Consider the following 15,113-nt stretch of genomic DNA (forward strand, 5'->3'; position numbering starts at 1 on the left):
CTCTCTCTCTCTCTCTCTCTCTCTCTCTCTCTCTCTCTCTCTCTCTCTCTCTCTCTCTCTCTCTCTCTCTCTCTCTCTCTCTCTCTCTCTCTCTCTCTCTCTCTCTCTCTCTCTCTCTCTCTCTCTCTCTCTCTCTCTCTCTCTCTCTCTCTCTCTCTCTCTCTCTCTCTCTCTCTCTCTCTCTCTCTCTCTCTCTCTCTCTCTCTCTCTCTCTCTCTCTCTCTCTCTCTCTCTCTCTCTTTCTCTCTCCTCTCTCTCCCTCCCTCTCCTGACACAGTGCCCGCCTTTGTTTCTCTCCCCTCATCCTCGTGTATTGCGCAGGACTGACAGGGAGGTGACCTTGGAACGCTGTCCTTCCTGGGGGAGCGACCCTCCCGCGTGGGGGGAGGGGAGGGGAGGGGCGCTCTCCACCGACGAATTGTGGGACGGACGCGACGGCGGGATGGGAGGAGGGGGAGGTTTGGGAGAACCACGGCGGCAAAGGCGATCAAGATACCAGAGTAAAGCGACGTTTGATGAGATGTTTTGTCGCCACTCGCCTAGGGGCTAGTGAGATTAATTTAAACTATGCATAGCTTGGTGACACACATCTGGTGATGCTCTACATGTTTGGGCTGAATCCGGGCTAAATATGGGCTGTCTTGACGAGCATATGCTCTACGACGAAGCTGGGTTAGTAAGGCAAGCGATGCAAAGAATGCGTGTGACAAGCGTGGTGTGACCACGTTGCTAGATGCAATATTTTTGGTATATGTGATTTAGTGGCACTTGATAGAACTCACGAGAAGAGTACGGGCTTGGTTCACTTCCGTTTCATTGTTCAATGTTTTTGTTCGCCGGAGTCATTTGGAAACACAGGGTCCAGTTTTGTTCACATTTAGCGTTAAAGTGCAATACAGGGTGGGGCAGCATAATCGGGAATAAATATCAAACGGGATTATTTGGTCATGAATTTAAAAATATAGCTCCAAGCACTATTTTAACAACATCCCATCAATCGGTCACCTTTTACCTATCCCTCATCCTATTTGACCGCCCTTCGCGTCGATGACCTTCTCAAGGCGGGTCCAAAAGCACGCGCATGCACGTGCAGCCTCCTGCTTGTCCATGATCGCCCATCAGCTTCGTACCTTGCACTGAAGACCGTTTTTACTGATGATAAGTTGTTCATTAAACTTCTACCAAAAAACGCTCCATATAAAGAATTTGGTCGGATTTAAATCGGCGGAGTTGAAGGACCAGAAGTTTTTGGTTCATCTCAGGTGGAGGTGCCCTACACAATAACATGTCGTCCTCACTGCAGTACCAGCACGGACAGAGTCCTCGTAAGACGTGATCTGGACCGTCAGTGATCCTCTCTTCCGACGACTCCACGTGAGTCTGCCAGAGTGTGGATGTATTTACCAGAGGTGCTCGTTTTATCCGGGCTCGATGAAGTAGGGTGCACCACGTGCACCTCCCTTGAAGACCACCCATAGGTCCATCACCTCAACAGGATGTTTACTTTGCATGACCGCTGCAATATTCTCGATACAATCCCCTATATGGCATGCCATTCTTTTTTATCGTATTCCAGTCGGTGATAAGATTTTTGGTCGCTGAAGTTTTGAACATTGTTTCTTTTTAATATGCTCAAGAGCTTCTTCCTTATATTCAAGTGAGTCATCTTGTATGTCCTCTGCTAAGAGTTATTTTACGACGATTACGTTAACTTTTTGTCCTAAGTATCCCCACACAATCCTTATCGTCCGTGATAACACGTTGACCTGTCCAGCAACCTTTACGTGGAATGGCATTGTTTTAAACAAAATGTTCTTGTTTTACTCGTTTAACATTAGTGTCTATGGGCGCGCGCAAAGCACTTGGAGCACCGTCGAACTATTTTGCTGCTCTTTTCCAGGAAGTTGCATGCTCATGGATGTAGTCATGTCAGATGATGCACAACTTTTGGGCGTTTCATTGCCATGATATAATTTATCAAAATAATGCCATGCCTACTCATGACCAGAGCCCAAAAAGCATTCCCGATTATGCTGCCCCACCCTGTATATAACCGAGATACAATGCTGATTACGGAGCGAGCGAAGCGAGCGGAGTCTTACGTAGAATAACGGAAATTTCTGAGTATGAGCGGCCGGCCGGCCGGCCGGCCGGCCGTGCGGACGCTTTTGCGAGGCTTATATCTCAGCAACCACTTGACCGATTTACATGCGGTAATTTTTGTAGGGTAGCTTCATTCCTTCTACCAAGTATTGGACTATTCCCGATGCATGTGGGTGACCCCTTATGCACGTGCCACGTGCAAAACGAAGAGGTGTCACTTTTGTAATTGTTGCGATATCTCGGTAACTACTTGGCCGATTGCGCTGAAAGTTGGCATGTAGGTAGGCACCCACTAGGCACTGCATATCCATGTGCCAGAGTTGGGGTGCTGCTGCACGTGCGCACGTGCAGGGGTCGTTTCCAGATCTCGAGAACGGCTGGACCGAGGGCGCTCAAATTTGGTACACGGTTAGGGACCAGTTAGTAGGGTGCCGTGCACAAGTCAGTTGGGACCCATTTTGCACGTGCGCACGTGCAGGGTGCCGCTTCCAGATCTCGAGAACGGCTGGGCCGATTGTGCTCAAATTTGGCACATCGCTAGAAACCGGTCAGTAGGGTGCCGTGCACAAGTCAGTTGGAGATACCCCCTCGAAATTTCGCACGTGCAAGACTCACCCCCTCGCTCGCTCCGTTAGTCGCCCCAAAAGGCGCTATACTGGTTGTTAAAGATAATTCATTATCAAAATATGTCACTTGAGCGACCTCATTGATGTCATGGAGTTACTTAGCTTTGGCTAAAGCGGGCTAACCGTTCATTGGCTTCATTTTACCTCAGTAGTTAGGCTATAAAAGTTCGCCATTTACTATTATTGAACGTTTCATCTCTATGGAACCAGTACTTACTCAACATTGACTTTCAATATTGATGTTGATGGTCTTCAATAACCTCATTTGAAATTCTCCCTCGTTTTTGCTGACAGCAATTAGACCTACCGATGACATTTCGCCATGCGGCAGTCCCTTTTTCGAACATTATTTACCGCACAATATCAGAACGGTAGCATCACTTCTGTTTTGCCTCGCCAAAAAGGATGCCACAAAAAAGTCGACAAAAAGTAGCCGGCTGGCGGCGCGGTGATGGTCTGGCATTGATTTACGCTCGACCCCGCTGCAGATATGGCGGCAGTTCCGACAAACTACACCTGTGGTCGCATCTGGTGACCGCTCCGGCCCCAGGCGTCGGTAGTCACCGCCCTGGCGCCTGTATAGTCAGAGAAGCCTGTAAAGTCAGTGTTCTAGCGCCTGTAAAGTCAATATTAGAACTCTGGCGCCTGTACTCGTAAGACCCGTCAAGTGCTCTGGCGCCTCAGTTAAGTCACCGCATTTAAATCCTGTAAGGACAAGGACACCGCACTGGCGCCTGTAATAAGTCATCGCTTTGGTGCCTGTAAAGTCACTTGTATATCCTGTAAAGTCACTGCACTGGCGCCTGTAAAGTCACCGACCTGGCGCTTGTAAAGCCGCTGGTTTTCCTGTAATGTCCTTTGATGCGCAGGTCCTGTAATGTCCGACGCCTGTATAAACACGTGAAACCTATAAAGTCACCGATCCGGCGCCTTTCAAGGTACTGCTCTGGCGCCTGTAAAGTTACCTCTCGGATGCCTCAAGTCACCGGTCTTGCGTTTGCATGGTCACTGATCACTGACCTCACTGGCGTATGCAAGGAAGGTGACTTAAAAAGTCTGGCTATCTATTCGTAAAGTTTGCTGAAGTTGAACCCGAGTGAGAAATAAATGAAAAGGTGGGAGGTGAAAATAAATGAAGATTGATAATAAAACAAATGCATGGAGCGTTCTAATCTGAGTTATTGGCTGCCTCAGTGTAATATTGCCGCATTCGCGACATACCAATTGTTTCGTACCAAATATTTTCAATACCTTTTGCAAATGATTCGACCACGAATTGCCACGTTTGATGTTGGCGCTCCTAGTGCAAAATGTATCATTTTCAGCGTTTTAACATCGTTTCTCACAAGCATTGCTGTATTTTTGGCATTGACTATCATTATCGCATATGCAGATGCATAACTTTCCATGTCAATGATTCACGACAGATGCCTCTGGAACTTTCAATTTCATCTTACCGCCTGCTCAGCTTTACGCAGGCAATGTTTCCTCCCACAACGCATCAGCGCATTACTGTTATCGGAATAACTTTTTCTGGGAGCTGGAGACTTACAGACGACTATCCCACGCTGGAACTACCAGAACTGAAAATATCGCCCACCCACCAGCATCGCCATATCAGCGTCAAAACAGGCCGATTTGAGTCATCGTGTTGGTGGGAAGCCAATGTCCCCCAGTGACGTCAGTATCGATTTAATGACGTCACTGGCGTCAGAATGGCTGCGTAGTGCGTAGATAAGTGGTGCGCTATCACGTGAGCTCTGCTGGAGCTGTTTTGTCGATTCGGGCATTGACGTCAAGTTCTGATGAAGTCGCCGTGCTCACGTCTTGTTGTAATGTTGTGGTGAAGTCTTGTTTTGCGACTTATCTAATCTTCATTCATTCAGAGTGTCACTTACGAAACTTATTCCCACTTATGTCGCTTATCTAGCATGTTGATGAATGGAAACGTGTGAGCTTACGCGGTTTTCCCACAACATGTAAACATGCGGTTATTTAGATCCCATTGTCGCTCGCAATGCTTTCAACGCTAAACAAACAGTTTATTGGAGATGGAAGTGAATTGAACGTGCACTAACTATTAAAAAAGTAAAGCGAAACAATCGCGGGCATAGCAAGCCAAAGGTGAGACAAAAGTAAAAGCAGACATATCTTTTGTCACATTGCAATACTCGGGTCCCGGGGGTGTAAACTGTAAGTCCGGATTTACGCCAGGTGTGGAGCCCTGACCAGACTGGATTGATAGTGCGCCTGCCCCAATTACATTTACAAGACGCCACCCCAGTCTTGCGCCCCGAACGATTTGTCAACGTTTGATTTTCCAGTTTCCTATGCGTAAGTAAATAAACGTTATAAATTTAACAACCGATGTTTTCCTTAAAGTTTCAATTTCACACCAATTTACAGCATTTCGTGTGTTATTCGTCGCGGGCCAATGTCGAAATAGCACTTATAACTTCCTGCCACTTCATTCGTAATTAATTCGCGTGGTTCACGGAGGGCTGCACATTGCGGCTTCTGCTAAAGTTTCTGTCCAAGACGTCACCTGCAGCGGTCGATATGGGATTTGGGAAGTCGGAGTCCAGAGCATTTTGATATCGCCCGCTGTGATTCCCCGGATTCTATAACAACTACCCAAGATTAGATCAAATGTAATTTCCAGATCACCGTGTAGAGAAGATGTTTACAATCACTTTAAATACTAAAGCTATTTAGCAAGACATTTAGATATAAAGCAAACATTCATTCCAGCGTTTATAATTCGATTATTATTCGTATCATTTGATATTTAATATATTAAAAAGGTCATGCAACATATTTTGTGCATAGGCGGCGGAACGGGGGGGGGGGGCACCAGTAGCGGCGGAACACCCTCAATTAAGGGGGGGGGGGGCACTGCCGACTTTTGGTCCCATTCTTTCCATGCAACGCCCATAGGGCTAACGTTAGAATGCCAAAGTCAAAGGGGAGCACGGTGCCCCGGTGAACTCCCCGTTCCGCCGCCTATGGGGGGCACCGTATCCCCTCGCCCCTTGATTTGGGCATTTTAACACTAGCCCTATGGGCGTTGCATGGAAAGAATGCGACCAAAAGTCGGCAGTGCCCCCCCCCCCCCTCCTTAATTGAAGGTGTTCCGCCGCTACTGATTTTGTGACACGTGACATGGGCAGATCAAATTGCTGAGGCATCACTGAAAAATATGTTACGAAGTATATTTGCAAATCACACTGACTGCGTTTCTGTCTCCAAAAGCCTTCACATACCTATCTGTCAGTTACATTTGAACTTCACAAGGTACCGACGTAGCTTTGCAAATCAACTTTGGGTTTGAACCTGTTCCGCGTTACGCCTTCCTAAGTTCCTTTAGCTGACGTTTGAACCTCTGCCCATTCTATGATTCACCAACGGTCGGCGTATGGCTGAATATCTCGCCAGGAGCCGGTCTGGTCACCGCGCTCGTCAGCTTCTTAGAATTCCGTTCAATACGTCAGCTGGCACTGACACGCATCGCGCGTACGGCGTACGACCCCCCCCCCCCCCCCCCCCCCCCCCCCCACCTCATGTGTTGTGCGTTCCACAGTCGTGCGTCCCCCCCCTATCCCCCCTCGCGGGCCGACATTGACCGTGAAAGCCAGCCAGCCATCGAGCGTGGGGCGGGCTCGCTTGTGCCCCGTCCCACCGCCATTCGGAGCCATCCGCCAATAACGAAACGGGCTCCGTGCCACCGGCCGTGCTAACTCGGCCGCTCGTCTCGCCGCGCCGCTCCGGCGTTGTTTGATGGCCCGGCCGTGGTGCGGGGAGGGGCGCAGGCGTGTTACGGCGTTGCGGGATGCTCTCGAGCCGGCTGCGGGGCTGCCGACGCGGTCGGACGGTTGCTAGTTTGAGATCGCCCCTCGAGGCGACAGTAGAGGTACAGGGGAGGGTTTATTGTGTTAACGCTGGACATTGGCGTGGACGACAAAAGTGCGTGCTTTTAGGGACAGTGTTGAAAACAGACAACGGAGAAGGTGTGATTGGACTTTGCGGTGATTTATAGAGGCAAGGACTGCGGTCTTGTTGGATTTTACCGTGATAGTTTGTGATCTTCACGGCGAGGAATTGTGACACCGAGTGTCATCGTTTGACACTGAATGACACTTTCTGACACCTGCAAACTCGGATCGACGCCAACAACTGAACTCCGTGATGGTGGTTCAAATCCTTTCGGATTGATGCGTCAGGGAGACAAAATGAGGCACAAATCTACCGGTGTGATACAGTGTGCAGCGAGGAAAAACAAAACCGAGCAGAAAATTGTGAACCACGAGACTGAACGATAAACGTTGGACGGCGGAGACTAAAAGTGGGGTCGTGTCGTTTTAAGTTCTGAGGGAGACACATTGGTGGAATGTGAACAAAAAAGGTTGGCTGTCACTTTGCAGACAGTGATAAAACCAGTGAGGAATTGGCGAAACTCTGTAATAGTCATAAGGAACCCGTGAGACGGTTGCGATACATCGGCTGGCGTGCTGAGACATCAGTGGTGGGCAAGACAGCCTGATACATCAGCGAGACAGAAGTGAGACATTGGGGTGAATATTGGTGACACAAAGCTGTCTGTCAGCGACAATAACATGGGTTACTGGCCGTGGTGAGACAGCGAACGCAGTGAGACATCAGACAGTGAGACAGTGGTGAGACATCAGTGAGACAGTGGTGAGGCATCAGTGAGACATCAGTGAGACAGTGCTGAGACAGTGAGACAGTGCTGAGGCACAGTGAGCGCATTGCGGATGTCCGGCTTCTCGTTTCGTGCGCGCGGTCCGGAGAGGGCTCCCCGGAATCAGCTGGGCTCTCCCGTGCCCGGAGCGACTCCGGCACTGCGGCATTCGGGACATATGGCAGGTACGGTACCACGCGGGGTACACATACACAGATACACACAGGTACACTTCATACAATGGTACCCTACACAGAGGTACACATGGGACCACTTTACACTTCAGGTACGCCAGACGCCTCACAGAAACTCTTCAGACTGAGGTACGCAATCGGTTTTGTGCATCGCCGCAATGCACACATCAATGCTCAGTTCTGAAATTGAGTTACGGTTTCAAGCCATTTCCATCGCCAAACCTGACGTTTTACGCGCAGTACGACATTAGTTGTTCGGTTACATTTATGGTATTTGTTGAAGCGTTCCTTCTTCGGACCTTATCTTAAATCGTTGTTTTAGCGACAAAACTGGTTTGCTATACGGAAATCTGCTAAGCTGGCTAATGCTTGATAGCTTATCCAAGATGGCTCGCATTTCTATGCCTCGCTCAGCGTTTCTATGCCTTTGCCTCTGCTCTTACCTTCAATATGCTCTTCCATTCGTCCGATGATAAATTAAATCTTATGTTCATTCATTGTTATATCGTTTTCGAAAAGATTTGAAAAACGGGAAGTTACGAAGTTCTGATAAATCAGGAAGAGGAAAATGAAAACGGTAGTGGATGTTGGTCCTTGGACGAAACAGATTTATTAGATCACGAAACCCCTCAGTTATCCGATGTTGTGCCGGCCTTATCAGAGACAATGTCGTAATGTGACCCTTCTGTTTGAATTCCCTGTGGGCACTGCGGGGTCTCGTGCCACAGAAATGCCCAGGCGACCTGACCAAATGACCCGTCACATTTACAATGCGATACGCTCTACCAGTTATGAATTCGTTCTATATTTAGTTGATATGTGACCCTTATGCGGATTGCCTATGCAATATGATTCTGCGTACACTCCAGGGAGTGCGTTCTTGTTTCGGTCTAAATGGAATGTGAAATCGAACACTTTCAAATAGAACGATGCACTCAATCTGGTAGTTAGATTGTATGCAGGGCTGTCTACCGTTAATGATTGTTCATGAGGAAAAAACATCGTTTATTTTTAGGATCTAGGGACTATGGGCAAACATACCTATCATACGTCTTATCATTAGTCAAGGTAATGGACGAAAATGAAGAGACGATTGTGATAAATGTGCTCTGCATTGCCGGGTGCAATTGAATGCACAACTGATGGCTGACTCTTAGATGAATGGTTATCCGGTGCTCACTGTTCATTTGTACAAACGATGCTCTATATATCTTGGAAATTTAGTCTTTATATTCTTGTTGTCTTCCATCTCCTCCCATAAAATACATCGTTTTTTTGTAACTTTTTACCTTATTTTTCTTTTTATTCTTGTCGCAAGCAAGGAGCCGAATTCTAGCAAATCTCCGCAACGCTACAAATAAGCAGATGGGCCTATGGGTTACGTTTTTATCTCTTTACATGCGATGGTTCCTCTGTATAGTTGATTTTGTTGACATTGGCCATATTTATTTTCGGCGTTTCTCTCCAAGAACTGTAAAGAAGTTTTGGATTTACGTTGAAGCGTTTATCTACGGGGACACGGAGACAGCAATTGGTTCAGAACTTGGTCTGAAGTGTCAGAATGATAATATTCAGCCTAGCAATACCGACCTCACACATTACCGACATAAGACCGGTTTTTATTTCGAAATCCTGATAAAAAGGTGTGATTAAGTGGTGGAGAAGGGCAGTTGCTTTTCAAACCGGTCGTGTGCGGTATAGTTATTTTGTCCAGCGCTCTTGACGTGTGAATATGTAAACAGCAATAACCATTAACCAGTATAAGACTCGCGGAGTAATGGGGTAACGTGTCATTGCTGTTATTGTCAGGTGAGCTGTTTTTAATATTTGTTTCTGAGTTTACGGTGAGATAAAGTAATATCAACGTTGTCGATTGTTGAAGGAAATGCCCTGATTCGGATGCTCGCTACAATTTAGCGCCACTGGTTTTTCAAATATCAGATTTAATTTAGTCTCAAAAGTGATGAAGGGTAAACACGTCTCGGTTTTCACTTTGGTCTGTTCATGCGATATTTACTTTCAATTTCATTAATTCACTGAAAGGCCTGTGAGCTCGCTGGCGACCATCATCGCATTTAATGGCTTGAACTGTCGTGTAGCTCACTTAGCCCTCCACTTTGTAGCCCATAATGGCGGACGGAGCTAAAAGAACTGCTTCAAATTGTTACCAAATAGGCTCGGCTTATGTTGTGACACTACGGTTACGGCGTAATCTATGAGCGCCTGTGTTGGCTGGGAAACGCACGACAGCAAAATCGTCATAGCTTACTGATGTTTGACGATCGGTGATTGTCAACGTTTCGAATATCTGAAAGGAATATTTGTTTTCGATTAGGCTCGGTTAACGTACTGACGTGGAAGAAGGAGATGACAAGCAAATGTGATATCCGTTTTTGGGTGCCTGAGCCAGATTAGTGAAGTAAATCACTGAAATCATATCCGGTTAGTAAATGGGATAAACGGATATAGCCCGTCACACACGATACTAGCTTGGCGATGAATGCAATTTTTGCTGACGATCTTATTTTGCTTTGTCATGCTGACAACCGTATTCCATTGTGCTCGCTCACGTCGATTACATTGATATGATGAGTTGACAAAGTTTGATATCACATGTTTCGGCTCTAGTACCTAATTGTCATAAACAATAAACACACAAAGCCGTGCGTGTTTATGAAGCACGCAAAGGCATTGTTGTTATCAAGCTTGTGAATTCGTATAACATGTCTACTAACCGTTGTTGTTTCTGGTTTGCTTCATGTACGTTTCTCAAACCACTGGCTCTTCCCGTCCCGGTGTTGGAAATGAGAGTGACGACGGAAGCGCGGGGTTGGAGGGGGAGGGGGGGGGGGGGTCGATCTGCGCCCACGGCGGTCGCGGCGACCTATTGATTGTCTGGTCCGGGCGGCTCTGCCAATGGTCTGTCTGGCACCCCGTGCCCCTCCCACAGAACCATCGAGAGTCAGGTGATGCTTCTCCGAAGAAAATACACCGCAGTTAGCACTTATAATTCAGGCTAAAGTGGTTGTCTTTGGAGACGAAAGTTCGGTTGTATTCTAATGGACTGTGAATTTCAGCAGACACGAACTCATATTTGTAGATGGGTTGATAAATGCGGTGTATTGCTTGCTTTCAACGCTCTGAGCTGTCCATTATGGGGGGCTGCTGCTCGGCGACCGGCGATTCTTTTATAGCTGATGATGACTGTTGTGGTGGCGACTGGCTCTAACAAATGTTAATGCTTCTGTTGGTGATGACAACACTGCACCAGTCTAGAATGACACAAGTCTCTGTTCATTTTCTTGCCCTTTGACGACCTCTCTGACAAAAGGGACATCGCCGTCATGCTCGCCATTCACTGCCCGTAACTCGGAGTTGCCAACTCTAACTCTTTGTGATTGCCAGGTCGTGACCACCCTGGGAACTTTGGGTGACCGTGCAAGTTCATGGCCCTGTGGTTAGCGGCCAGAGGCGACTCCAGGTAGTTTAAATGCGCTGCGGGGAAGGTGATTGTTGCCTTGATGACAAGAGCAGCCCGAAAACAATGCCTCATGTTCTTTATCTCGGAGCATCCGTACCGGAACATCCGAGTTAAGTTAAACTAAATTGCGTCGGCGAGCACAATTTCATATTGAGCCCTGCCCTTATGTAATAATATGCTGATACATGTAATCTCCGAGTGATTATCCAACATCAATTGCAGCTCCGTCCGAGCCTTCTCGATTTTCCACTTGAGGTGAGCTCAGACATTGGCTCGAAATAATGAATGATACTAACAATCATGTGAGCCCCGTCGGAAACTATTTGTGCGACACATTTAACCACCGCTTGAGGTCCTTACTGGCCTCAGGTAGTGGCCGAATAGTCACAGATCGGGCTGTTTATTAGGAATAGTCTTGTGGATGCCTATATGCCGCCAGGTAATCACCCATTGGTCACCGAATGGGACTATTTGTGTATCGAATTAAATCACCCTGCGGGCGTCATATCACAATCAAGTACTTGCCCACTAGTAACCGTGTGAAACTATTTGTGAGGCACATTGAGCCACCCTGTGGGCGTCTTTCCGTCACCACGTAGTCGCCCAGTAGGTCTATTTGTGTAGCGAATCGGACAGACGTGTGGGCTCCGTCCGCCGTGAAATTAAACGCCCCGCTGGCGATGCATTGCCGGATTTAATGTAATTGCACCCGGCGCCCTCTGGCCCGCTCTCATGGGGCACTGCCCGGTGATGTGAACACGGTATGCTTGAGGTCATCAGTAATTAAGTGCTTGAATATATTTTTAGATCTATTTTACCATGAGCTCTCCATAACATATGACTTTGCATTTTGGGTCTTAAGACTTGTATGATACAAGTGTTTGCAACCTCCCTATAGCCAAATAGTTCAATCCATTTTTTGCTACCTATTTTTCAAAGTTTCTTATATCTTACTCTAGGATTGAATATTTGCATTCAAGATTTGTTAGATAAGTCACATTGGACAAGCCAAGCTACGTTTCACTATCTAAGCCATGTCCCTATAGCCAAGGCACATTTCACTAGCCAAACCATTGCCTAAAAACTTAAAACTAGCTAAACTAGCCATGCCACAACAGACAAACCAAACTACATCCTACTAGCCAAGCCACATCGACCACTAGCCAAGCCCCTAGCCGAACGCCCAGCCGCGCCCCGTCCCAACCATGGGGCCCATCGTCGGGTCATCTCTGGCAGCGGCCACAAAGGAGGCTCTCAGGCGTCGGGAGAGACGATTAATACGGCGAGACGACGAGGCGCCGGTCCGCTCCTCCGAAAACGGCCCGCTGACCTGACCTGGCGCGAGCTGGGGAGGGATGGGTTTGGTCCACCGCGACCAGGGTTTTAGTGGGGTCGGTCTACTGCAACCTGACCCTTCGCCTCGTAGACAGAAATGGGTAAGGCATCGGTAGACTCCACGTTGCCTTGGCGGTCCGCAGTCGCACCCTAGACAATGACTGGCGAGTTGTCGCCGCGAGCTGGTAAAAATGGGATCTGGTCTATACTGCCCTGGGAAGTCATGGGTCGGTCTGTTCGACCTGACTTGATGCGTTCTGGGAAGCATTAGTCTATCGCGATTGCGACTTATTCTACTAGGATAATGAACCGTGGAGTGGTCAATCTGCTTCGACTGCGACATGAAATCTGTAGGTAGATACTACACATACAATTATCCAATCATCAGGTGGTTTATTTTATGAACAGCTGACAGCAAAATGCAACCCTTCGAAATACCCACCAATTGGATTCAAATATGCGGAGTGATTTTCACCAAAAGCTGACCCCAGTGCAGCTGGCCTCTCAGTTATTGAGGTGCAGGGTCGTCATGACATCACTGCCGGGCCGTCACACCACGTGACACGACGTGGCCTAGCGGAGAGGCACGACATGTGACACGTGATGTGGCCCTCATGGTCCATGCGCCTGCACATAGTGGCGCCTGGCCACTATTCAACGTGTGGAATATTTAAAATTTCACCATTACTAACGTTCCATCATAATCCATCCAGTTCACTAAGACGCCGTTGTACTTATTTGGTGTATTCGTTTTTTTTTTGTCCATAGTCGACCGTAAACTTCGCTACACTTGGCGGTTGTAGTGCCAATTTTACTGTGCCTTAGGATGTCGCTCGTGTAATTCTCCACAGATGTTTATCACTCGTCCATGTTTTCCTTGTTGCTAGAAAAGCTCTGAAATCCTAATCTTATAACACCTTGTTATTCCTTTTTGCGCGTCGGCTGGTGCTGCAGACACGGCGTCTGCTGAGGCTTTCCAAGACGGTTTTGAACAATGGATCTGCTCTTCAGACCCAGATATATCACGGAATGGCGCAGTACCAACACGCCGCAAAGTGCGTCATTTCGCCAGTGGAAAAGCACGTGCGAGTGACGCCGGAAAAAGACTATGTCTATTCTTTAACAAAGATGTTACAAAGCGTGTACCTTTGCGCGTATCGAAGCTGTGCGCAATGCTATCGTTGTGTGGTGCGTGCCTTCAGTGACGTTAGGTACTCCGATGACGTATGTTTTGGTCGGATCGGTCGGATTTCGTCACGCACAGATTTTATATCACGTCATACAGTGGCTGATGTAATGGGACGTCAAAGTCAAAGTCAAAGTCATTTATTAGAATTCTTCCACGGGGTGGGTATTAAGAATCCGGTCAGGAATGTGACATGCTGACATAGGAGCTGAATGAGACCCAATTAAAAATATATGATACCAATACAATGGCAAAAGCTACGTTAAAACACATCGACGATTACATTAAAACACTCGCGAACGCATCATCCGCATGTCATAGTCGTAGTCCGACGTCATAGTCCAATGAATCATATGCGATCCTAATTCCTATTCAGTTGTGTAATGAAGTTGTTCGTGGTTAAAGAGGTTCAGAGTTATGCTACTTATTTCTTTTATGAGTTCGCCTGAAACCTGAGAACGTTTTCTCATCGAAAGCTTTATGAAGCTTTCGCATGAGTGATGTCTTGTCACATGCAAACTATCACGCTTCCAAATAAAAATGCATCAAATCTATAGTCTTTTCCACATCTGCGACAAATTGATTTGGCTCCTCCAAATAACCATATTCATGGAGCTTTTTGTGTAGCTGATGTCCATGGATGCAAAATTAAATCTAATCTAACCCCACACCGATCACACATATTTTTAGCATCCCTCAATCAGCCTTTCAAAACAGCGAACTTCCCGAATCCCTCACCTTGCACGGACAGATGTCCCAGAATAGCCGTGTTTAGGCGCGCAGTTTGCTCGAAACTGGCGCTCTGGGATTCAGTAATCCCTTGGATGTCGTCTGGACCACCGGTTCGCGGAATTCCGTAATGAATGGCCACTTCCGACGCGTGACTCAGAGGCTCTGGCTGACTGTTGGGGCGCGGCACGGGGTGAGCACGGGCGCGGCACGGGTCATGACACGGGGTTTGACACGGCACGGGATCATAACGGTAGGTCTGAGGGAGGAGGGTCAGTGGGCACGGCGCGGCGGTGAGCAACCCATGGTCACTGAGCATGAGTGTGACATGCAGGGGGTTATAGGGAACGGGGCGAGGCATGTCACGGAAATGGGGCGCGGCACGGTTTTGACGCGGGACTGATTGGGGCGGATCAGACAGCACGTGGTCTTGACAGGTCTAGAGTTGGGAGAGGAGGGGTCAGCACTCAGCAGACAGGGGTGCGCCAGGGGTGGGGTCTCAGACCGTCACGTTGTGACAGATTAAAAGGTGTTGGTTCGGACAGGCATGAAGTTGGGATCAGACACAAAGTGGTGTGATGTCAAAGACTCGGGTCGGTTGGGTAGAGACTCAGTGGAGTCATGAGTCAGAAGGGGCTGAGCTTGAGTCGGTGACAATACCCGTGATATTAGACATAAGACATGTGTAGGCAGTATAGACATTTCATGCCTCAGGATGTCGACGTGTCATGCCTTGCCTTTGCTTCATGCCATTCGACAT

General features: G+C 47.8%; 1 protein-coding gene across 1 annotated transcript in view; it reads left to right on the forward strand.

Annotated features, from left to right (window-relative positions):
• Positions 1 to 7,468: 7,468 nt before the first annotated feature.
• Positions 7,469 to 15,113, forward strand: part of LOC122393361 (protein piccolo-like) — a 134,675-nt gene continuing 127,030 nt past the window's right edge. The window contains exon 1 of the mRNA XM_043389303.1: positions 7,469 to 7,613. Coding sequence (XP_043245238.1) covers positions 7,502 to 7,613 — 112 coding nt within the window. The 5' untranslated portion in view covers positions 7,469 to 7,501. The remainder of the gene's footprint in view (positions 7,614 to 15,113) is intronic.

The sequence above is a fragment of the Amphibalanus amphitrite genome, unplaced genomic scaffold (assembly GCF_019059575.1).
Source record: "Amphibalanus amphitrite isolate SeventyFive unplaced genomic scaffold, NRLGWU_Aamphi_draft 000532F_arrow, whole genome shotgun sequence".
NCBI lineage: Eukaryota > Metazoa > Arthropoda > Thecostraca > Balanomorpha > Balanidae > Amphibalanus > Amphibalanus amphitrite.